This window comes from Puntigrus tetrazona, chromosome 1, assembly GCF_018831695.1.
Source record: "Puntigrus tetrazona isolate hp1 chromosome 1, ASM1883169v1, whole genome shotgun sequence".
Taxonomy (NCBI): domain Eukaryota; kingdom Metazoa; phylum Chordata; class Actinopteri; order Cypriniformes; family Cyprinidae; genus Puntigrus; species Puntigrus tetrazona.
In genome coordinates this window covers 16,208,346-16,232,361 of record NC_056699.1, presented here as the reverse complement: position 1 = coordinate 16,232,361, position 24,016 = coordinate 16,208,346, and the positions used below count along the sequence as shown (strand labels likewise).

Genomic DNA, 24,016 nt, shown 5'->3' with positions numbered 1-24,016 from the left:
TTAACAGTTCAGGCAAGTAGGAGTGGTGCAATGGTGAAAGGATATTTTCTTAGAACACTATGGGCCTCTTAATTCCAAATGAGCATTGTTTAAACCTAGTGTAGAATATATATAGTAGATATAAAGTTAGATATAACTTTAGAATGTATTATGTTTCTTCACAATGGTGATCTTTGAAAACATTTACATTTAGCAGATGCTTTCATCCAAAGCAACTTACAAATGATGACAACAGAAGCAATCAAAGCCAACAAAAGAGCAAAAATATACAAGTGATATGACAAGCTACAAGATAAAATGATATTGTGTTTATGCCAGAAATGCTGCCAAGTGACTTGGACCAAGAATATTTTTAACAGTACTAAACTCGCAACACGCAGAGCGAGAGAAGAAGCGAGTGGAAATGGAAAACCTGGAGTGAATCTGAAGGCTTTCAGCAGAGAGGGAAAACTGCTACAGCTGCACTCCAATAACATACTTTGGGGCAAAGCTTTAGGACACTGGTTCTGAATCGGAGGGGAGATGAGGTTATCTGCTGACACTGACTAACAATGACACATTGCTAGAGAGAGAGAGAGAACAGATGGAGATGATAATCAGCATGAGAGAAAGTGCAGGGCAGTAATGAGATGTCTGAGAGTTTGGCCCAAGGATATTGAGATGCCAGTTTATCTTTGTGTGTTTGTGCGTGTATATGCAGGATATATGTGTGTATTATTCCAAGATCTCCATGAGCTGCAGGCAATGAAAACACCATGACAATAAGACGAGAAGTGCGGAAAGAGAAAAAATATATATTATTTATGAACTATGTTTCCAAAGATGTTGTGAATTCAGTAATCATTTCTTACAAAACAGGAAAAGCTTTATCGTTAGACGTTAATTCGTTTCGACTAAGTACTTGAATAAGTACTATGGTAATTCCATGATTTTTTACTACTACGGCTTTATGGACAAATAAGTTGAAAGAGACTTCTGAAGGACCAGCATCTCAATAACTTGTACCACGGTTTGAAGAATTTATCTTCCAGTTATGTTATTAATAATTATGCATGCTGTGTATTTGTGGACACAGACGCGATTTAAAAATGTTTAGCTGCTGTCCAAAAGTTACAGTTATATAATGAATTTGGACTTAAAGTGAAGATTTTGAGTTATTCTCAATGCATCAAAATTGGAGCATTAATATGTTCCATTAATATGTTCCAAAGGACCATAAGCAATTGGACAATTGACTTAAAAGCTGTTTTATAGATAGTCCTGGGGTATTTTTTTGTTATTGTTATGTCACTTAAGCAGCTAAAAGGTCTGGAGTTGATTCTAAGTGTGGCATTTGCATTTGGAAGCTGTTGCTGTGAACCATCATGAGCTCAAAGGATCTCTCCATACATGTGAAACAGATCAATGTTAGGCTTCAATAACAAAAACAAAACAAATCCATCAGAGACAGCAGGAACATTAGGAGTGGCCAAATCAACAGTTTGGTATATTCTGAGAAAAGTAAAACACACTGTTGAGCTCCGCCACACATGTGAATGATCCCTTTCAAGAAAAAAGAAAAGTCAAAGAGAAATTGGGCTTTCACCAGAAGGTGCAAATAAGGCCAGATTAGACTATTACAAAAACATCTAAAACAAGTCAGACAAAAATAATTCTTTGCATGTCTGAGTAAGCTCAACCTGTACCAGAATGACAGGATGAAAAAAGTATGGAGAAAGTTTGGAACAGCTCATCATCCAAAGCATAGAACATCATCTGTTAAACATGGTGGAGAAGTGAGATGGCATGAGTGTACATGACTTCCAGTGGCGCTGACTGCTGTTTATTGATGATATGACAGAAGACAGAAGCAGACGGAGGAATTCTGAAGTGTATAAGCATATGCTCTCTGCCCAGATTCAGCCAAATAGAGCAAAGTTGACTGTACAGTGCTTCATAGTACAAATAGACAATGACCCAGAACATACAGCAAAAGCAGCCCACCTGTTTTTGTAGTAAAAAAAAAAAAAAAGTGAAATATTCTGCAATGGCCAAGTCAATCTCCTGATTCCGACTCGACTGAACAGGCATTTCATTTGCTGAAGACAAAACTAAAGGCAAACAAACCATAACTGAAGTCAGCTGTGGTAAGGGCCTGTCAAAGCATCACAAAGGAGGAAACCCAGTCTCTTATGTTAATGTCCATGAGTCCCAGACTTATGAGACTCATTGCATGCAAAGGATTCTCAACAAAATATATTTTAAGTATTTATGATTATATTTATTTGTCCACTTGCATTTGAGCCCCTCAAAACAGAGGGACTGTGTATTAAAATAATTGTAATTCCTAAGCCTTCCTTTATCTCTAATCTAGAAAGCCCAAATAAAGTGGCTCTAGATTAAAAAGTAGTTAATACATTTATTAAGGCATGTCTGTTAATAAAACAAAGATTTGAAAAACTCATAACTGCAGGACATAATGAAAATACTTTTATATACTGCGAGGGGACATGAATATTCTGCTGGACAACGGAGGATCTTTGAGTGAAAAAAGCCTGAGACCCACTGCTGAAGATATTAAGTGCAGCTTTTCAACAGGATTATTCACAGGACTTAGGATATAGGTATTTAAGGGTGCTTTCACACCTGTGGTTCAGTTCCAAAGTCAAAAAATAATACGCTGCAGCTTTTTTCAGCCGTACTGTTTCCTTTTCACACCACACTGTTTTGCTCTGGTGTGGACCTGCTGAAACTAACTAAAATGCAGTCACGTGACAAGACCCACTTCACTTGTTGCCAAATGCATATTTGAACGCATTCCCTAAACTGCTTTTCGACTGGCAAGCTCCTTCTGACTAAAATTTCTTTGCCTTAATCTGGCACTGTTCCACAGATCCGTTAACCCTTTCCTTGAGCCGTTTACTAAACGATGAGAAGAAGACAGAGCAGTTCTTGCGAGTTTTAGAAAGTTGTGACTTGATATGGTCATCAGACCAAATTTTTAGGAGGCTCCGCATCTCCATGTGATGCTAACCTGTCAACAAACACTTCCTCATCCCATAATGCAACAGCATCTGGTTCATTAATTAATGAATGAGGCATTTATATAGCGCTTTACTGTGTATTGCCATACACCCAAAGCGCTTCACAGTTATGTGGGGGGAAATCTCTCCTCAACCACCACCAGTGTGAAGCATCCACTTGGATGATACGAGAGCAGCCACAGGACAACTGCGCCAGTGTGCTGACCACACACCAGCCACAGGTGGAGAGGAGCGAGAGATACAGCCAATCAAGTGGATGGGGATTTTTGGTAGGCCATGATTGACAAGGGCCAGTGGAGAGAATATGGCTAGAATACCGGCTTACACCCATACTCTTTACAAGAAGTGCCATGGGATTTTTAATGACAACAAAGAGTTAGGACCTCGATTTAATGTATCATCCAAAAGATGGTGCTCTTTGACAGTGTAGTTAGTATCCCTGTCTCTATACTGGGGCTTTAGGAGCCACACTACTTTAATAGTCAGGTTGTGGGATGACTAGTTGACCATTCCAAAGCAATTCCATTCAGCATACTATTCAGCGTGGTACAGATCAAAGCACTGTTCCACTATATAAAAATCAAGATCCTACCACAATATACCATCACAATTCCATTGAGCTCCTCAGAATAAGTGTTCTATTACCACAATATACCATCACCGTACCTCCTCAGAATAAGTGTTGCTCAATACGATTAACAGGATTATATTAGCCTTTGGCAAAACTACTACAAATTCTGTGTGGCTGAATAAAGTGGTAAGATTAATATAGTAACAGCTGGAGGTTAAGGGAAGGGTGATCAGCGTTGCTGCATCCCGCTGATCTGAGAGCTGCCGCTGAAATTGTGCTCAGGGGGTGGAGCTAACACGATAGGGAGTTTTATCCATGTTAATTGAACTGCAGAGATCTGCTCTTCATCACACTTCTTCGACAAGTTAACAAGCTCTGCTGGGTTATTTCTGCAAGTGTAAAAAACGAAGAAACATGCTAACCACTGTGCCTTAACACTGTGCAATACACTCTCACCTGCTAATCAGTAAACACAAACAACCAAGCACATACATGCACACACACACACACACACACACACACTCACCATCTTCAGGTTCTCATTAGCACTTCCACACACACAAAGCAAAATATATCTGACAGTAGCAGAGCAAAAGATGTAGAGCTGTTCTATGCAACATGTATGTCCCAAGAGCTATGAAAAGATTGATTTTCTTTCACTCCCTGCAGGTGTGATCATTTTTTCCCTCTCATATGCCCTGCAGCAGGAGCACTTGGGGAACTTCAATGGATGTCACATATGAACACCATGCGTTCAAGTTGGAAACAAAACATAATTAACCAAACAATTATACACTTTGTGCCGAATTATTAGGAAAAAGGCCTAATTAGGCCTGTTAAGTGATTTAAAAAAAAAAATCTAAAAACATAATGTTCCGTTTAATTAAAAAAGTTATTTAAATAAATAACATGCACATCAATTTAAGATTAAGTTATTATTAAAGATAATAGTTATTGTGTAAATTAAGAAAAAACAGGTAGTGGCAAATTCCTGTCTTAATAAGGAAGTTATTCAGTCATCCATGGATTTGTTAAGATTAATTCGATGGATGCCTTCGGAAACGAAGCAGAAAGGCTCACTGAATCATTTTAGGTGTTCATGCTCCATCCACGTCTTTGAATTAGCTTTGTAGTGTATTTTCAACCGCTCAGGCCTTTCTATGACCCTGTTCAGGGGCTGCTAAAATTACATTTCAAATCCAGTTAGGCCTAGAAATGCATCTTAATATTTATAGGTAAATTGAGAACATTATTTTCGGGTTAAAATGTTACACGCGCTACTGAGATTGTAACGAGTATAACATTACCAAAATTATATTGGTAATGCATTAGAGCAAAAAGCAATATATTACTGTAATTGCAATACTTTGGCAGTACTTTTTAGGAGCTCATAGTAGTCAATCTCTGCAAGATGGACTTCTTAGTATAAGGGATGGACTAAAGATGAGCTCCTCAACTGCTAGAATCTAGAAGATAAATTCTTCAAACGGTGGTACAAAAGGATGTGATGCTGGTTCTTCAAGAGTAACCTAAAACTTATCCGTCCATAAAGCCTAGAAAAAATCTTTAATGTATGAGAACCTGACACACTGTACTCGTGGAGGATCCAGGAAGGTTGCAGTTCTGGAAAATAATGGAGCTGGAGACTTGCTTCCTGGTGGTTTCTCACCTAATTCTTGCAGTCTTTTCTTCTCCAACTGTTTTTTTATTTTATTTTGCTGAACCAATGAGCATTTCGCTGCTCAACGGTCATTCCTAACTTCATGAACACTTAATAATTTTTTCAATCGCTTTTTTGGCTCATTTTATCTGTAAAAGAAAAGCTGCCTAATAATTTAGACACCTGAATAGAAAATCATAGACAATCATCAATTATCAATTATTGCTTATATAATAATTAAATACTAAGTCAATAGTAGTTATTAAGATTGATGTGGTTTGGGATTGGTAAAATTTTCTTGGGAAAAAAAAAATATGACCAGAATTTCAACTTGCCTAATAATTCAACACAGAGTGTATTCCAAACCATAAACCTAAAAACAAAAACAAAAAAAACTACACTTGTAAAGGATGAACATTTCTATAGTATTTCTATCACTTCTTTCACACAAAGCAGTCTGTGAAAATTTTTTAAATAAACTTTAAACGGTAACACTTTACAAAAAGGTGTTATTTGTTAACATTCTATAATATATTAACTAAATATGAACAATACATTTATTATAAAATATACTAATCTTTGTTAACATTAGTTAATAAAAATACAATTATTTATTGTTAGTTCACAGTGCATTAACTAATGTTAACAAATGCATTAATAAATTTATGATTGCATTAGTAAATCCTTACTGTTAAGTGTTACCCTTTACATTTTTTGTCTATAAGAGGTTTTGTGTCACACTTTTAAAAAGACTGACGTTCAGATAAAATAAAGTTACTTGCAAAGGCACTCATTCCATTCATTTGACTTGTAAATAAAGGCCTGAACTAAATCTGTTCATCATATGAAGCAAATGTATCTCGTCACAAACCACTATTTTTTATTTTTTTCAAAAAAAAAAAAGGAAGCACACAAATTTCCAACTTTATAACTGTACTTTGTGCAATTAGTTTTAACGAATGAATAGCCCTGTCAGGACAACATAGAGAAAAGTACCCTAGTCATTAATACTATAATTCAAAGCAGCTTAGCCTCTATAAGTGAAGTTGAAAAATTTGATACAGCTGTATTATGCAGTCACTATAAAATTAAAATAAAAATAAGATTGGGGTCAGTGAGAATAATTTTTTCACAATTTTATTATAATTACTATTTTAGCAAGGATTAATACATTATTAATCAGCTGTTTTCAACATTGATTGATTCTAGAACATCAAAACAGAATATTAGAATATTAGAATTTCTGAAGGATCATGTGACAGGTGTAATAGCCACTACAAAATTCAGCTTTGACATGACATGAATAAATTACATTTTGTAATATATTACAACAGACAATAAGTCGTTATTTTAAATATTATTTATAGTATTTTGAATTAAAATTACTTATAATTTTGATCAAACAAAACCAGCCTACCAAAATCCCACCAACCCCAAACTTTTTAATGCTATTTATTTATTTATTTATTTTATTAATTTATCGGTTTTCTTTTTTTACTGAGGGTCTGAAATGATTTTCAGCTGTAAATGATGTAATGCTTTAATTATACTGAAACCAGAACATTTAATTAATGCTTCAGGCTTGTTTTGCAAACTGTGGGATGATTCCCAGAAAAAGAACAGGCTCAAGTGCACACATACAACAGCATTTTATATAGTGTGTGTACTGAATGTATGCGGTGAAAGAGGTGTGTATGCACTCACGTTCTCTGCAAAAGGAGACAGTAATCCACCATGACAGGAACCATGTCCTGCAGTGGAGAAGACGGAACAAGCAGGAGCAAAAAAAGATGGGGTTTGAAGGAATGGAAGATAAAAGAAAAAAGATAGTAAGAATTCATTCATTTATAATAATAAAATGTATTAATAACATAAGGGCTACCAAACTAAACTAGAAAATGAGAAAAAAAAAAATCTGTGTTTGTGGAACTTGGAATCTTAACAGATTTCTACAGAACTAGAATGCAGCTTTATAGAATCAACAAATCAGCATCAAATAATTATCAAATAATCAAATATATAATCTTGTGAATCTCATCTATCTGATATATCCCAGCCATAATTTCCACATTCCGACGAATATGGGTGAAGTAATTAAATATGCACATTTTTCTCGTGTTAAAACTGTCTTTGAAAGTGTGTCTGACAGACAGGCAGAGCAGCATAACATTCCACATTGCCCTAGATATATAGAGCTAAATCTGCTATTTGGCCATGGTGAGTGCCTTATTTTTGTGATGACAGAGTGCTTCCTAATGGCAAAAAGAAATCTGAGAGCAAGCGAGACCCAGAGGCAGGGTAGAGATGACATTAGTGGGCCATTATTGTATGTGGTTTCCGCCTTACGATGAGATGCGGTTTAAAAATGGATGCCGCGGGCCTAAAGACTGACATAAAGGAGACTGTCTGCATCGCTCTCTCAGTCCGCTCTCCTCACTCTCACCTCTCTAAAAAGCCTCTATAACATCCTCAGCTCAGCCTTAAATAATATCTACCCCTTTAAATAATAATAAAAAAGGGTAAATGATAACACCGTTTGAGAGGGATTCTGTTGGTGACCAATTACCTGAAAGTGCTGCTCCATCACCTGGATTTTTCCTTGCTCTGGACATTTTTTTAGAGAGCGATCCACATACTGTAACAGAATTTCCACCATCTGTAAAAAGAGAAAATGTGTCAGTTATTTGCAAAACAAGTAAATTGAGCCATCATAACGCTAGAGATGCATTCCTTTAGAAATCTGTCATACAGGAAAACCAAATAATGCCTCAATAAGAAACTAATTAATTGACAGTATAAAGACATGGGATTCCAATAAGGTCCTTGGGTTCAGCTCAAATATTTTTAATCAATGGATTTTAAAACTCAAACCAGCTCAACCAGGTTTAACTCTGGAGACAGTGCTGGCCATTTGATGGTTTGAAGCTGCCATCCTATTCTACTCTTCGAGAACATTTCTGACATTTCCTAAAGGCATGTTTTAGCCCATTATCCTGTGGAAGGATGAGCCCCTTACTAAGACAAACTACTACACCAGAAGGTGCTGGAATTTTTGTTCTGCTAATGTTGGCAACACTGTATCTAACAGAAGTATCACTGCATTAACAAGAACCTTACCTTATCCGCAACCACACCCTTTCTCTTAGTCGGTTCTGCAAATAAACCTGTTGCATGAAAACAACCCATTATGCTTGCATTACTATCTGGATTTTGTAGTATCATTTGAATCTTAATTTTATCAAACATCATTCTAAATCAGTTTTTTATCGATTACAAAAATTCTGAAGTTCTTGGAAAATTTCTATATAATTTGCTACTTGTATAATTACAAATTAAAAGCTTTGAAGTCTGAAAGCTGTAATTATTTTCACAGAAATTGAGAAAATAACAGTCATTTGGCTCAACAGAAGTGTAGACTTTAGAGTGGATTTGAACAGAAGGACCGACCCAGCACAGCTTTGGCGGTGCCCTCGTGGAAAGACCAGGCAAGAGACAAAGCCTCCATGAACTTCTCCTGCTTCAACAGATGGTCCACACGCTGCGGGACATCAGAAGTCCCATTACTTTCAGATTCATTATTGTGCCTCAGATATAACATTTGTGATGTGCTATAAAACGATGCCTTACCTCACGCCAGTTTCTCAGGGTCATGATGTGCACAGACTGCACAAAAAAAAAACAAAAAAGAAAACAGATTCATTAACAAATCTGAAACAGCGTTGAACAATAAAGGTGGCCTGATCAATCAAAGCAGCGCAAGAGTTTTGAGGCCGATTATTGATGGATGTTGGATGTTGAGCTGTTGCTTTATCTTGAATAGCTCATCAAATAAATACATGTTTATATCTATAAAAATAAAATGTTTGGTTGTCTGTATAAAACTACACAATTTTCTATAGTGGAATTTTAAACGAGTCACATCTAGTGCTGAAAAACAGAAAAAAATAATGCTGCTTTTTTGAATGTTCAACGTAAAGAAGACTCCACGAAGTTTCCACAATAATATTAGGCAGCACAACTGTTTTCAACAATGAGTTAAATTAACTAAAACATCATATTTAGAACGGACCAGTGAAAATGTGTATAAACTGTGTGTATTTGCCATTAAATGTATTAACAGAGCATTAAATTAGAATCATTCATAAAACTAAGGTCACATTAGATGTTTATTTAAGCACTGGCTGGGTTATTAAATAAGCAGCACTTTGGGGAAGTGATACAAGCCACAGGAATCACCGGGACCTCCCAGAGCTGGCCCACTACCGTGTCTAATGGGATGACCCACGGGCAATTTTAATGCAGTCCTTCTGTCTCCCCCTGCCTCCAGCTGCCCCTCTCTCCTTCATTTCTCTTCCCTTCCCTCCCTCTGGCTGCAGGTAACAGGAAGTTCAGTGAGGACATCACGGAGAGCAGACCTCAATGAATATTCAGGGTATGCGTGATGTGCGATTAGCATAATAGCACTTGAGTGTGCCACAGCTCAGTCAGAGGGGCGCTGGAGGAGTCAGCACACAAGCCACCCAACATGTGCTACCAGACTGGGAGTTTACAACATATTCTTGCAAAACCCATGTATTCATTATCGCAAATCTTCTTAAGAAGACGAATACATGAGAAGATGCCGTGGAGCAAAAAGATGCTACAGTAAATGTTCATTCAGCGTTTTTGGCAGGTAGATACTGGAGTAACATGTCAACTGTCTTAATTAATTCCTGATAATCTAGTCCAGGCCCAGTTCTTTGTAGAAATGTATATTTGCTCACCATTGGACCCTCTGAAGTGAATGACTTCAAACGACTGATAAAAACACCACAATAATAACAAGTAACCTGCATGACTCCAGAACCACCAACTGACCTCTTGCCATCCCAAAAAAATCCATCATTAAACTATTTTTTAAACATTTCTTTAAATGGTCTACTTTTCTTCCTCCAGTGCCACAGTTGTCTCGCCTTAATCAAGAGAGAAATCAAGCACCATTTACAAGTAACAGTCCTAAACAAATATGTCAGTGGATTTTGATGCTAGAGGACAAAAGAAATGGATGTTTCAACAGGGATATTAAGGATTCATATTTTGGCCAGGAGCAATAGTTTAAAGTCAAAGTCATCCTAATGATGGATTTGTTTCTTACAAACAACTTTTCACTTCACAAAAAGTTAATTGATGGACCGGAGTCATTACTTGTGGATCATTGTTATGTTTTTATCAGCTGTTTGGGCTCTTATTCTGACGGCACCCAGTCAATGCATTAAATCCATCGATGAGCGAGTAACATTTCTCCAAATATGCTCCCATGAAGAAAGAAACTCATGTACATCTTGGCTTGAGGGTGAGCACATTTCCAGCAAATTCACATTTTTGGGTAAAGTATCTGTATGTCATATAGATCCCCAACTGTACCAAGTCAGCTTTTTAAAGATGAAATTTTCCCTAGACAGTTTCAGATGATTCACCCGACATTCTTCTGAGCATGTTTTTCACATGGTACTGTGAAACTGTTCAAATGTGGAAGAGTAAACGCTCAAAATTACAACCTCTTTCTGTTGCTCTAGTCCTCGCATCGCCGCAGGCTCTTATGATGTCACATGCTGACTGCCGAGACTGTGGCAGATTCTGAAGCACCCTTATTTTTACAATTTTGTCAAATTATATACAAATTCAGAGCTAAGTGCATGAATTTTTTTAATGATGCAGTTGCCCAGAGCACAGTGTACTCTAATTTTAAAAAATAACATTAATAAAAAGTATGTCATTGTGTTCTAAGCAGTTTGCTTTTGGCAAAAAGAACACATGAAAAAAAAATGCTCAGAAACACCTCAAAATTGATCAACATTTACTTTACAATAAAGGCTAACCATTTTAAATTACAATACCTGTTTACTTGTGAAATTAAAGGGGTCATATGAGGTTTCCAAAAAACACATTATTTTGTGTATTTGGTGTAATGCAATGTGTTTATGCTTAAGGTTGGGTCATAGGTTGATTTGTATGAAGCTCATTGTTGTAAAAAAGCGAGGCGTGCTTTTACTGGCCAGCTATCCAGTGCACTGTGATTGGTCGAATACCACAAGAGTTTGCGAAAATGTTATGCCGCGCATCACATCATGATGCCGTATCATAACGTTACCATCACAGTGTGCCAACGGCAAAATAACATACTGAAAGCTTGCACAGAACTGAAACTTAGAAATAGAAAGTCCATTTCTATGTGCTGTTTTGTGCTTGTGTTAAGTGTTATCATGAGTGGCTTTACCTTTGTTCCCAGATACATGATCTGGCCCGCATAGCTGCAAACAGACTGGTAACATGTCTTCTCTCCAACTAGAGCCTAAAGATGTACAGAGAAACAGTGATTTAATGTCTCCACCTTTATATACAAAGAATAAAAAAAACGTTATCTTTACACGACTCAGTGTGAAGCTTACTTCTACAGTTCCTCTGCATCTCATGAATTGATCATGGAGTTCTATTCTCATCTATTCTCTTTGTAAACCTGATCTCAACCTCACCCACATTGTTTATCAGATGTAAATTGTATACTGGCTGACGTCAAATGACTCCTCCTGTCTATGCAAGTAAAATTTGTATTCATTTTCTTCATACAGAAATTCTTACCATAAAAAGCTTTTTTCAAGATAAACCTACCACACGTTCTGAGATACGGGTTAAATGGGAGTATACATGCTTCTGTAAAAGTCCAAAGTCACTGTGAGTTTGATCACTGACCTAAAAAATTGTTATTAGCAGCAGAACGCAACGTACCATAATTTTTCGTAAGCTATACTTTAGTATTATTTATGTACTATGATAATTGTTATTAATTTATTTTATTTATACAATTTATTTTTTACTTTTATTTTGATATTTTCAAATGTCATTCAGATTTTGTCTTTCATTAATTTTCATTTTAATACATTTTAAAACTTAAACATACTTTATTTTGGTTAGTTGTCAAAAAGGTTCAAATTGATCTTAAAATCATATTTTATACTTTCAATATTTTAAATTGTAAGTTCATTAGTTGCAGTGATCTGTTTCATCATTTAGTTAGTTCTATTAAGGCCGCAAATACTTTATTGTTCATTTTTTAATCCTTATGATGATGAAAATAAAAAGAAACAATACTTCCAAAACCTAGGTCACCTAGGTACAACATGCACCAGACTAAATTCTAAAAATCTCTGGCATAATCAAGATTGTGGCCTTACCAGTGCTTGGCTGACATTTCCCCCGGTAGCGAGGGATTTAAAATGGCTGCTGTTATAAACCAGCTGCAGCTCAGCCATGTCCACCGTTTCGAGTTCCTCCTGGCTTGGCCTGTCCACCACTCGCAGCTTCTCCGTGCTGTCCATTAACACAAGCGTTCGGGGGTTTATCCACTGTCAAGAGACAAGAGACAACATGGAAATATGGCACACTGCCTTAAATATAATTTAAAAAAAGCCATTAAACTGTTAGTGAGGGTCTGACTCACACTAAGACTGATGAGGTCACAGTTGAGTTGAAGCTGTCTCTGTTTGATGACATGGATGGTGCCAGACTCATCCTTTTTAACCTGAGCACCAAAACAAAGAGTGGGTTGATTACCACATGACTTTATTTAAAGGTGAAGTATGCCATTTCGGTTCCACTGGCAGAACTTTTAACCAATATCCTAAAATTGAACTAAAATCCCCAATTTAACTAAATATCCTAAATGTCTCAAACAGTTATCCCTCCCCAAACTCACACTATCGGAGAGTCTGACCACTAGGGATGTTCAAACAAGACAGAAATGCCACACGTCACCTGTAAGTCTACATTCATTTTATTCCTTAAAAACAGTGTTGCTCAAACAGACCAGCAGGAAGTGGATGGTGTCTCCTCTACAGAAGGCCAGAACGGGATTGATTGTTTTCTGTACTGCCACAAACTGCCAAGCCAACAAGGGGACACTCGCAGGATCCGTCTGCATTCAAAAACAATTCAAACGGATGAGACATTTAGAACCGCAATGATCTAAGACGCAGGTATCCTGCTACTTTCTTGTTCTCGCTGCATGTTCTTTCTATTTCTCACTGCAAGCCCATTTGCTGGGGCTTTTTGGACCTCTTTCTTGGCATCTTTTGCTACCAGCAAAAGTAATCATCACTATTTATTAGTTATTTTTCCTATGAGAAGATGCCATGAAAATGTTTGCAGGCACCTCAGGACTCCTTCATAACCCAAATCAATCATGTGAGGCAAAATTGAGTGATATTGGCGTGCTAATGGGCAGCTGGTCCATGTGCTCTGTGCTAAATGAATTCAATTTAGCTAAATTTAATTGAAAAGAACAGCCTCCACACAGGCATAAAGGAAACAATAGACCAGAAGATGAATCCAGTTTAACAGTCATTTCAACTTTTCTTTATAAATTTACAGAAAAATTATCTGGTGGTTTGCTTTATTTGGAACAAAAAAGTTAAATAACATTTGACTATGAAGCTCTGTGTGTGATTTTTAAACGTAATTCCAAAAACAAATGATATTTGTGATTTTTTTTTTATATATTCTTCTCTGAAGTATGCAAAAAACAGAAGTGACTTATTGTGAAATGCAAATATGCCGTCCATGTAAAATACAAATATGTGACGCTGTACCACAACACCAGTCATAAGTGTCAATTTTCCAAAACTGTGATTTGTATATTATCTGAACAGTGAATATATAAGAGTTCCACTGATTTATGGTTGTATTTGTTAGGATAGGACAATATTTCATTAAGATTTTAAAATCTGGAATCTAAGATGCAACAAAGTCAAAATACTTAGAAAATCACCTTTAAATTTGTCCAAATGAAGTTCTTATCAATGCATATTAATAAACAAAAAATTACATTTTGATATTTTTATGATAAGAAATTTACAAAATATCTTCATGTGACATGATTTTTACTTTTTTTATGATTTTGGCATAAAAGAGAAATCAACAATTTTGACCCATACAATGTACAAATATACCTGTGCTACTTATGACTTATGATTATACTTTTGTGCTCCAGGGTCACATGTGCAACATATGTCAATGATCAACTATTCACATTAATATGAATTAAAGGACTAAATAAGATAAAATTATGAATTGTGCCAACTTTCAATTTTTAAAAACTCACTCTCATGTAAGCAACAGAACTTTTCTTTTTACAGTTTTATGCAGTTAAAAAGCATGACGATCACTTGATCACTCGGAGCAGAGCTGTGATTCTGAAGATAAATCAAAGTCTTATGGGTTAACAATAAGAAGATAGCGATCAGAACATTGAAACTTAAGAAGCCTTCTACAAAGAGGCCTGGGACAGGACATAAATCTCCTCATGATACCAAGTTGCATCGTCTTTCACAAATCAGCTTGCAACATTAACACAAAAGAACACTTACGGATAATCCCAACTCAGAAAGGACATTTTAATTTAGGGGCAAGTAGCCAAGATTAATGGTTAAAGAGATGAACAGCATTACCATTACATGTAAATTCATGATAAACTCAAAAGCTAAAGATCTCCTTGGATGGACATCATCCAGGATTGGGGGATTCTGAAAAAACATTCGGGGCTGGAGTTTTGAGTTTTTAGTGAACGTGAATGTAATGTGAGGTAAGGTATATAAATGTATGAACTTGTATATTTATAGTTGAAGAGAAGAAAAACACTAAAGACGCAGTCAATAACGTACGTGCTATGAAAATAAATGCGAAGATAAATCTTGAATACAGAGGTTATAAGTTTATCCGTTAGATGCCGTGCTGATGGCTGTTTGAGAAGCAAACAGATACACACACATATGCACATTGAGAATGAAAGTGAGTACTGCACCTTGCCGTAGGGAAAAGTCATCCACACTTTGAGTGAAGGCTTCAGTCCTATCAGCAGAATCTGTCAAAATATAGAGTTCAGAGGCTGACTAAAAATGCAGTCAAACAGAAACCAATCGAGTGTATTTGAAAGCTTGTAGCCGACTGGTTCCCCGAACAAATAAACAAGCAATTCGCAAGATATGGCAATGCTGTTAGTTTACGTGCAAAAAAAAACTAAATTTAAGTAACGTGAAATTAAAATTTCATCCCATTTAATGCAGATGAAGAGAACACCACCGCTCAAAAGTTTGGAGTTAGTATAATTTTACTGTTCCTAGGTCTCATAAAGGTACAATTACTTAAATACAGCAAAAATACAGTAAAACAGTAAAAATGTGAAATATTATAATAATTTAAAATAACTCTTCTGTTTAAATAAGTTTTAAAATTGAAATTAAATTCAAAACTGAATCTGAGGCAGCCATTACTAGTCTTTAACATCACAAAATATTAAAACATATTGGACATACTTATTATGCCAACAGCAGCTTTTTACTGTACTTCATTTGGTCAGCTTGTTTGTCCCTGTTGTTACATGTTATGTTACTTGTTGTCCAATGTGGAATGGCAGTTATGGACACTTTAGTTTTTGGCTGAATGAAGTTAAGAGAGATACTGTTAATACACTGATATCTAAACTAAGTGCTTTTGGAGAAATTAAACAATTAAATGAACAATTGAAAGGAAATTTTAAGGAATTAAATAATATTCTTTCTCCTTTTCAATCTGAATTTCAAAAACAGCATAGTACTGCTATGAAAGTGTTTAGTGATATCATTCATGCCTTTGTCTGTAAAAAAAAAAAAAAAAAAATCTTTCAGCTCTTTTTCTTGATTTATCAAATGCTTTTGACTAATCATGACATACTCTCAAATAGACTCTCCATCGTTGGTCTCTCTGAAAGTGCTATTAAGTAGGCTGCCTTTCAGGGAGAACACAGTGTGTGCGTTTAAAAGATTGTACTCAATCTATTTTAACACTTTCCAAAGGTGTCCCTCAAGGGTCTGTTCTTGGACCTATTTTATTTTATTTTTATTTAAATAATTTTATGTAACATTCCAAATGCTAAGTAGCATGCAGATGAGATTTATCAGCCTCACAAGCACTACACTATTCAAAATAAGCATTTGATATTGTTCAGTACGCTTTATGAAAACGTATGCTGGTTTGAAACACATACAAACTACTTTAATGGTTTTTTCATACTCTAAAGTTGTACCAAGTAATCTTCCTGACATTACATCCTTCAAGGAGGAAAATATTATAAATAGAATATGTTGCCATTTTTAAGTACCTGGGCATCCTGTTTGATAGTTATCTTTATTTTCTTTTAAAGCAAGGAAACATGTGTCATCTAATACCTTCTTATCATTCTCGGATTATGGTGATCTGCTGTATATCTGCTGGATATCATGTAAAAAAGTTTGATCCTGTTTTGCATAGCACATTACGTTTTATTACTGGTTACAATTATCAAACCCATCATCGTACTTTATATGAGAAGGCTGAGTTAACATTGTAGTTCATTCATAGTTTTAAGTGGTATTGTTTCATTCTATTCTATTCATTCAGTCTATTTGTGGTCTAACTCCATCTTATTTTTCAAGGAAAAAGGGTTTCAGATATAATGCTACTTTGGCTTGGAATAAAATACAAAGCATTCTAAAACTAATCATGCTTCCATCATTACATGATTTTAAAGATACTTCTAACAAGCTGTGCGTTTTATCTATTAGGTAAATTGCTGTTGTGACATTTTATCTGTACTGTGTAATATGATGTAAACTGTTTTGTTATTTGCTCCTGCTTTCTTGGCAAGGTCACTCTCGCAAAGATATTTTAATCTCTGGATTTTTTTTAGATTAAAATAAAATCTCAAAAAATCCAAACATTTCTCAAAATCTTTAAAAAAAAACAATCACGTACATAACAAAATAAGATATAAAAAAAAATTAACAATTTTTTTTACATGTTTACAGCTGAAAATATCACAAAAATACATAAATAAAAACGTTTTGCTGAAAAACAAACCCCACTTTTGAGCCTATACGCATGTTATATATAATTGGTCAGTGATTTTGCAACACCCCTAGACATTTATGAAGTGAACAGTCAGCAGTTAACAGAACTGAATGTATGAATATACCTTGGTGAGTGAGGCCATGGCCAGCAGGGAGTAGTGGGTAATAGGATGATCTTTCAGTTCAGGTCCTGCATGTAGAGGCTCAACACAGCAAACCTCACCTTTAGATCCACTGAACAAACACCTGGATTCACACGTCCTCATCCCCATTACCCTCCTAGATAGAGACAGGGAAAATGAGAGCACATTCACAATCCAGAACCACTGCAATATAAAAGTGAATGATAGATACCTGTCAGGTTAATAAGAACAAATGTTTTTTTTCACTCAACAAAAAGCATTCAGTGGAAAATGAATGACAATTTCCTCCTTCAATAAGACTAGAGTCATAAGAGAATTCATCAACTGATACAGATTCAGATAATTAGGTTTCTGCTGGAATCTCTCAGTTGAGGGATATGACAGAGCTCTATTTTCTGCCATAAAAATAGTGGTAAGAAAAATTTAATGAGAGATGACAGGCAAAATATGACACAAAAAAAGTGAATGCTAGTAATTGTTCACTATAATTATTTACGTTTTTTATCAACAGGTATATTATATTGGCAAAGTGGGACAGTCATTATATTATCAACATAGCAATAACATGACAGTAAAGTGCAGTGCATAATATATTTACATTTATTTACAGAATGGAATGAAAAAAAATTAATGCATAAAAAGAAGTGAAAAATATATATATATGTGTGTGTGTGTGTGTGTGTGTGTGTGTGTGTGTGTGTATGTATATATATATATATATATATTTATTTATTTATTTATTTTTTTTTTTTTTTTTTTTTGTAGTCCACAGAGAATGAATGGAGCAGTTTAAGAGTATATGAAAACGTTTATTCACATATTAAATCATATATTGTAAGTTTGTTTTTTTAGAATTAATATTTTGATTTGTATATTAATTTTAATCCTTTATGTAAATTAAAAATACTATTAATAAAATATTACAGCTTTCTATTTTGTTTTGGGGGGTGAGAAGTCAATGAATATTGTTTAAGTAGCATGAAGCTTCTTTATGGTGTGTCCAGTGTTTCATTATCACTGAAAATGGTATTTTTTTTTAATTATTTTTATTCTTTTTTTTAATTGTAGTCATTTTGTTGTGCTTTCTTTTTTTAATGTCTGTACAATTTTACACCTTAGTTTTAGTACATACACTAAGTTAACATGAGTTAACTTTTTAAACGTCATTTTTGTTGAAGTAAATCAATTAGATCCAGTTTCCTGAGGAGTTTAGCACTAACCCAAAATCAACCGCACTCCCTGGTCAGATGCATGAGGATCTATTGCCCCCTACCAACAAATTATCTGTACTGCAATGTTACGTGCCTTATAAAATTCCAGATGTGTTGATGTTGAAGTACATCTCACCTGAATGACAGCTCAAACACTGATCCGCCACTGTCATTACACACAGCTAGCGCCGGGTGGTCAGTGAACTGTGGAAAGAATGAGAGAAAAACGCTTCATTCAATGTCAATGAGCAGCAAAGCATGTCAAGTACATACATAAGTATAGTGCACAACCTTCACATGTAGTATGGCAGTGCCGGGTGGATGGGCGTCGGTGATAGTGCGAAGCAGCTTTCCATTGGCCAGATCCCACATGGTGATCTGCATTAGAAAATAAAAATGACACTTTACCTTGACCTGACCAGATCATTATGAATAAGGCATCTGCCATGAAAATTGCCAGTGAGTTTATTTAATAGCTCACCTGTCCTTTGGCAAAGCCGCAAAGCAGTCGCGTGCAATCGTGATTAATACTGAGAGCTGATACGGCCCCATACTCCGCTCCTGTCGCTGTGGTGCCCAGACAGAGACGCAGAGCCTGGTTCTGATCTGAATTTAAAATATCACAATTAGACAAAACAACATTAACTGCAGCTTATAGAACATTTGTCTCTCAAGCTTTATCAACAACATAATAAAAAAAAAAAAAAGACACTACACACACTGTGGTTTGTTTCTGTAACAATACTTCCAAATGGAGCTGCAAGCAAAACACACAAAGACGAAGAGCGTGCAAACAGCCACGGCAAACTTCTCATCTCATAACTTTCTATTTAGAAAAAAAACAAAACAATGCCTTTAAATGATTTAGCATGCTCTTGGGCAATTTCACACTTGGGCATATAAACAGACTTTTTTTATTTTTTTCTGCACCCATGTTAACAGGTTAGGGCATTCACACTCAAGGGTGAGACATTTTGACACACCGGTATTTTTATTAGTTTTAGTCATAGTCCTTTGACTAAAATGCCATTTAGTTTTAGTGAAATTTTAGTCGTCTGAATAGTTTTTAGTTTTTGTCTAGTTTTAGTCAGTATGACTTTAGTATACTAAATACTGGATATTTGACTAAATCTACAGTAAATTTAGTCAGCTAAAATTTAATGGGTTTAGTTACAGTGTAATGCATTTATTAAGCATTTTTCACAAATTTAAGGTTTTAAGATTTAATCATTATAGACACTGATTTAACTGTGGTCACACACAACACGCCATTATGTTAAATATAATCAGTTAGGCTGTTTTCGTTTTCATCAGTGAAAAACTGTTCATCAACGAAACTACCGCTGCAGCGCTGTGATCGTTTCCTATTCTTGCTGTGCTGTTCACACTGAAATAAAGTCACACTGCACTCTTCCTGGCCAAAATACACATGCGGTAACATTAAAAAGAAGCATAAAAGCACGTAAGTTGCATCTACTGCAGCGCTAATGCCCAAAGTTGTTTCAAATATAACCAAACTTGATGTATGCAGGTAATTATTCCTTCCTTTGAAGAAACAGGGCTTGCTAAATCTTCAAATACCTGGATAAATGAAGTTGTCTAATTTAAAAATCATGATTTCTAGAGCCAGTCAAGTGATATCTTAAATTAAATATACATGTAGGCTCTTAAATATTTATAATTGTGTGAAAAAAATCCTTAATCCTGAAAACCTAAAATTTCATTTAAGTTTTAATTATTATTTTAGTTGATATTTTAATCCATGGACTCGTTCATTTTTTCATGTAGGTTTAACAGCAAATATTAGCCTACATGAGGATTAGGGGCCATCGAGCACTGAGGTGGACATATTTAAATGATTTGGTTCAAATTTTCTCCTAACTTGTTGATTATTAATAGTAAGAAAGTTGTTAAAGTTAGGTATGAGGCAGAATTAAGGGACTGAGAATATGGTCATGCAGAATAAGGCATTAACAAGTTTTTTTAGGTATTAATAAAACAGCCAATATGCTAGCTTCTATATGCTATGCATGACAAAAAGCAACTAGTTAACAGTGAGAACTGGTCCTTAAAATAATTGGCAATTATTTTAACTAGAAAAGTTTCTTTAAAAAAATGTTCCCATGCTGAATGAACTACACTACACAGTTTAACATCTCATATGGTGTGTGTGTGTGTGTGTGTGTGTGTGTGTGTGACAGGCTGATGAGCTGGAGGTCAACACAATCAGCTGTGGTTCAGTTGTGCACTACAAACACAGCCAGCGTGAAAGCTCAGTGAATGCAGCTTCTGCTCTGTTTACACGTCCAGTGTGAAACAGGCATTATTGTGCAGCAATGCTAAACACGACGTAATAGGAAAAAATATAATATTAACACATTTTGCACTATATTAATACATTACCTTTTCCTGAACATTCCACCCAAGTCAAGCCAAGGCAGAGAAATAGTCCCAGAGTCGTTTAAAATACACTCAATACAGAACTATTACAGTAATGCACATAAATTGAGTTGTAAAACATTTTTGTGTTTTATATTAAAAAACAATAAAGCACCAAATACACAATGTTTTAGACAAACTGCTGTGATTAAACGTATAACATCACTTCCAAAAATCCTAAATAACTTCCACTGTAGAGCCTTTTCTAAAGTTCAGCACAAAGAACTGAAACATGCTTACCGAATACTAAGGCCAGACCATGTGACGTCCCGACAGCGATCACATTCGAAACAGTCTGCAAACACAAAAGCATTTCAGACACGAAAGGTTTTTTATTTATTGCAAATCAAAGAAATTCAAATACTCACTATTGCCGTTGGCAAGCCAGCATCAACTTTATCCTGAAGAGAGATGGAAAGAGTAACAATTATAAAGCGGGCGACTCAATTTCACTGCAATAAAAGAAATTCCTGTTGGAAGAGTTTCGTATTTATAGCTGTTGTTTATAGCTCAGAATTATTAAAAAAGGATTGCGCACCATTGCCAACTGAACTGACAATGTCTGAATTTAATCTGAGGAAAGAAATGCAAGTGAAATAAATACTGAAATGAATGAATCAATAATTAAATAAATGAAAAAAGATAATAATCATACAACTGCTGTAAGTGTAGCTTTTTGACATTAACACACAAACAAACATTATCATAAGCATACCTACTATAGCTTTGCATAGCATAACACAAGCAAGTATTATTGGTCTTACCGCAGCTGATACTATCTGAGCTGAGATGCCCTTCAGCACATTTCGTCTAAGAACAGATCCATGTACTGTAGTATTAGTTTCCACTGCTTTCCTCCTCCTGAGGTGAACATACACAGACTAATTACTGAAAAGAGAAGACTTTATTCAATCACCAAAAATCATAACATTAATACAAGCTCCGTTAATGTGTGGAACGGTGGTAGAGAAAGCGTCCATTCCTCTTTAAATGTGAGCGGTCTCCGCTGTCAGAGCTGGCCAGAGACGAAGTTTCACACGAGTGGGCATCGATGTTCTCCGTGTTCAACAGACACGTGTCCTCCAGGACGAACGGCTCATCCTCGTCTTCAGGCTGAAAACAAAAGTGTTGAAAACCAAAAAAAGTGTTTTCTCTCTCTACGTTTGTGCATTTCACTTCTGCTCTAGTTCAGTAATCAAGCTCGTACTTTAAACTTGGCATTGACTATTAAAAAAATTATTTTCTCCTATGATAAATTGCTTGCCATGTGCCTGATTCGTGGCCTATAAATGCATCCTGAATTAATGAATAAATGTCTGCCGAATCAAAAGATGTTAAAAGAATGGATACAAGATAAGTAATAATTACCAAACGATATGAAAAAAGCCATTTATCACTGTTCTTACAAAAAAAATACTGTGATACTACAATGTTATTAATGGTAATACCATGTTATTTAAAAGATTACCATATACAAGTACTTTGGTCTTTTCACTGTACTGTACGACAAAGTATATTTGCAAAAAGCATAGATGTGCTTAAATGTTCCTTAAACGCTTGTCATTTGTTTTAACTTTTTCATTCATCAAATAATCCTGAAGAGAAAAATGTATAAATGCTTTCACAGAAATATGAAGCACCTCAACTGTTTTCAACACTGATGATAATAACAATCCAATAAAACAATATTATAGTTTTATAGTGCAGACTTGGTGCATGAAGAGACCCAACCCCATATGTATAATTTTTTACACGCGTTTTAGTGGACAATATTTAGGCTAGTTTATAATATATTACCCTACTTCCATTCATGTTAATTCACAGTTTGTAATACTCACTAAATACTCAATACTCACAATAAAAACTACGTAGGTTGACTGCTACTTTAATATCCCTGCAGGGTGCTCTAAGGTGACTGTGGAAGTATGATAACCTGACATACTGACCTCATTCAGGATGCTCTCTAAGGTCGGAGGCGTGTCCACTTGAGGGATGTCAAACTCTTTATCATCAATCTAGGAGATAAACACGTCCTTCGTATTTAATTACACACATATCACTCCGTTGTCAATCACTGACATTTTTCGCGTTGAATTCGACACACAAAATAAAGCACAGTTATTTACATGCACAAACCGTTCACGTTTACCAACACATATAACACAAACCACACACTCGACGACTATGAGAAACAAGCACACGTTAAGCGCACTCATCTCATAAGCTGCATTAGTAAAACTACACTAAGAACAACACGGAGCTTGTAACGAACAAAATGAAACAAAACCATACAGGCAAAAAGTGAAGCAGTCAGTCTTAGTCTTACCGCCTCTATTTCCATTAAATTGACCTGTGAGGAGGCAGAAACAAGACTGCGACTGTCCGGAGATTCGGCCATTATACAGTCAGAGATTAACTGTCGAGTGTCATAACATTTATACTGTGTGTTTATCAGATGTAGTCATTTTGCTCTGCAGCAGCAGTTTACATCCTTGCTAGTGCCGGAAGAGGCGGGACCTAACGGCATACGTCACCGTTTCGCTTCCCGTTTATAAAACAAAAAAATACAATTCTAATTAAAATAATACAATATATTTCTCTATAAAATGTATTTGTTTTTTTTTGTTTTTAGTCAATATTTGTTTCACTACTTTCTCTGATCGACCATAATTTCGCATGTTTGCTGCTTTTATGATGAAACGTGTAAACGTTAACGAATTAACGGAGCGGTAAAAAACAATAACAAACAACGATTACAACAAGGAGAATTTAAATAAAACGGATAGTTATTTTTAATTAAGAATGATTTACAGATATATATCATTAACACATTTACTGCTTTGATACACTGGATTGAATCGTTGTTGATATTAGTTATTAATCCGAACACAGCATAAATACATTTCATGTCATATTCCAAGGATGAAATAAAGATAGGTTGTGTAACAAATAAAAGAACATTTTATCTAAAACATAAAAATAAGTATAGTTTTATATTATATTTTATCATTTATATATACTTTTATATCAATTTATATTAATACAAATATTGTACAATTTAAATGAAAGAAT

The 24,016-nt window shown here is 35.3% G+C and overlaps 1 protein-coding gene across 2 annotated transcripts in view; it reads right to left on the bottom strand.

Moving 5' to 3' along the window:
• vps8 (VPS8 subunit of CORVET complex) overlaps positions 1-23,454 on the bottom strand; it is an 89,935-nt gene extending 66,481 nt beyond the window's left edge. The window contains exons 1-21 of one of the 2 annotated variants that reach the window (XM_043237951.1): positions 23,271-23,454; positions 22,891-22,959; positions 21,927-22,057; positions 21,709-21,805; positions 21,313-21,345; positions 21,185-21,239; positions 20,909-20,914; positions 18,987-19,111; positions 18,797-18,883; positions 18,642-18,709; positions 17,277-17,430; positions 15,090-15,149; positions 13,098-13,205; positions 12,732-12,812; positions 12,466-12,636; positions 11,511-11,585; positions 8,882-8,917; positions 8,702-8,792; positions 8,372-8,418; positions 7,821-7,910; positions 6,959-7,005 (exon numbers count right to left, since the gene is read on the bottom strand). In XM_043237951.1, coding sequence (XP_043093886.1) covers positions 6,959-7,005; positions 7,821-7,910; positions 8,372-8,418; positions 8,702-8,792; positions 8,882-8,917; positions 11,511-11,585; positions 12,466-12,636; positions 12,732-12,812; positions 13,098-13,205; positions 15,090-15,149; positions 17,277-17,430; positions 18,642-18,709; positions 18,797-18,883; positions 18,987-19,111; positions 20,909-20,914; positions 21,185-21,239; positions 21,313-21,345; positions 21,709-21,805; positions 21,927-22,057; positions 22,891-22,959; positions 23,271-23,342 — 1,703 coding nt within the window. In that variant the 5' untranslated portion in view covers positions 23,343-23,454. The remainder of the gene's footprint in view (positions 1-6,958; positions 7,006-7,820; positions 7,911-8,371; positions 8,419-8,701; positions 8,793-8,881; positions 8,918-11,510; positions 11,586-12,465; positions 12,637-12,731; positions 12,813-13,097; positions 13,206-15,089; positions 15,150-17,276; positions 17,431-18,641; positions 18,710-18,796; positions 18,884-18,986; positions 19,112-20,908; positions 20,915-21,184; positions 21,240-21,312; positions 21,346-21,708; positions 21,806-21,926; positions 22,058-22,890; positions 22,960-23,270) is intronic. The other variant, XM_043237958.1, reaches the window with a different exon arrangement.
• Between the last annotated feature and the right edge of the window lie 562 nt (positions 23,455-24,016).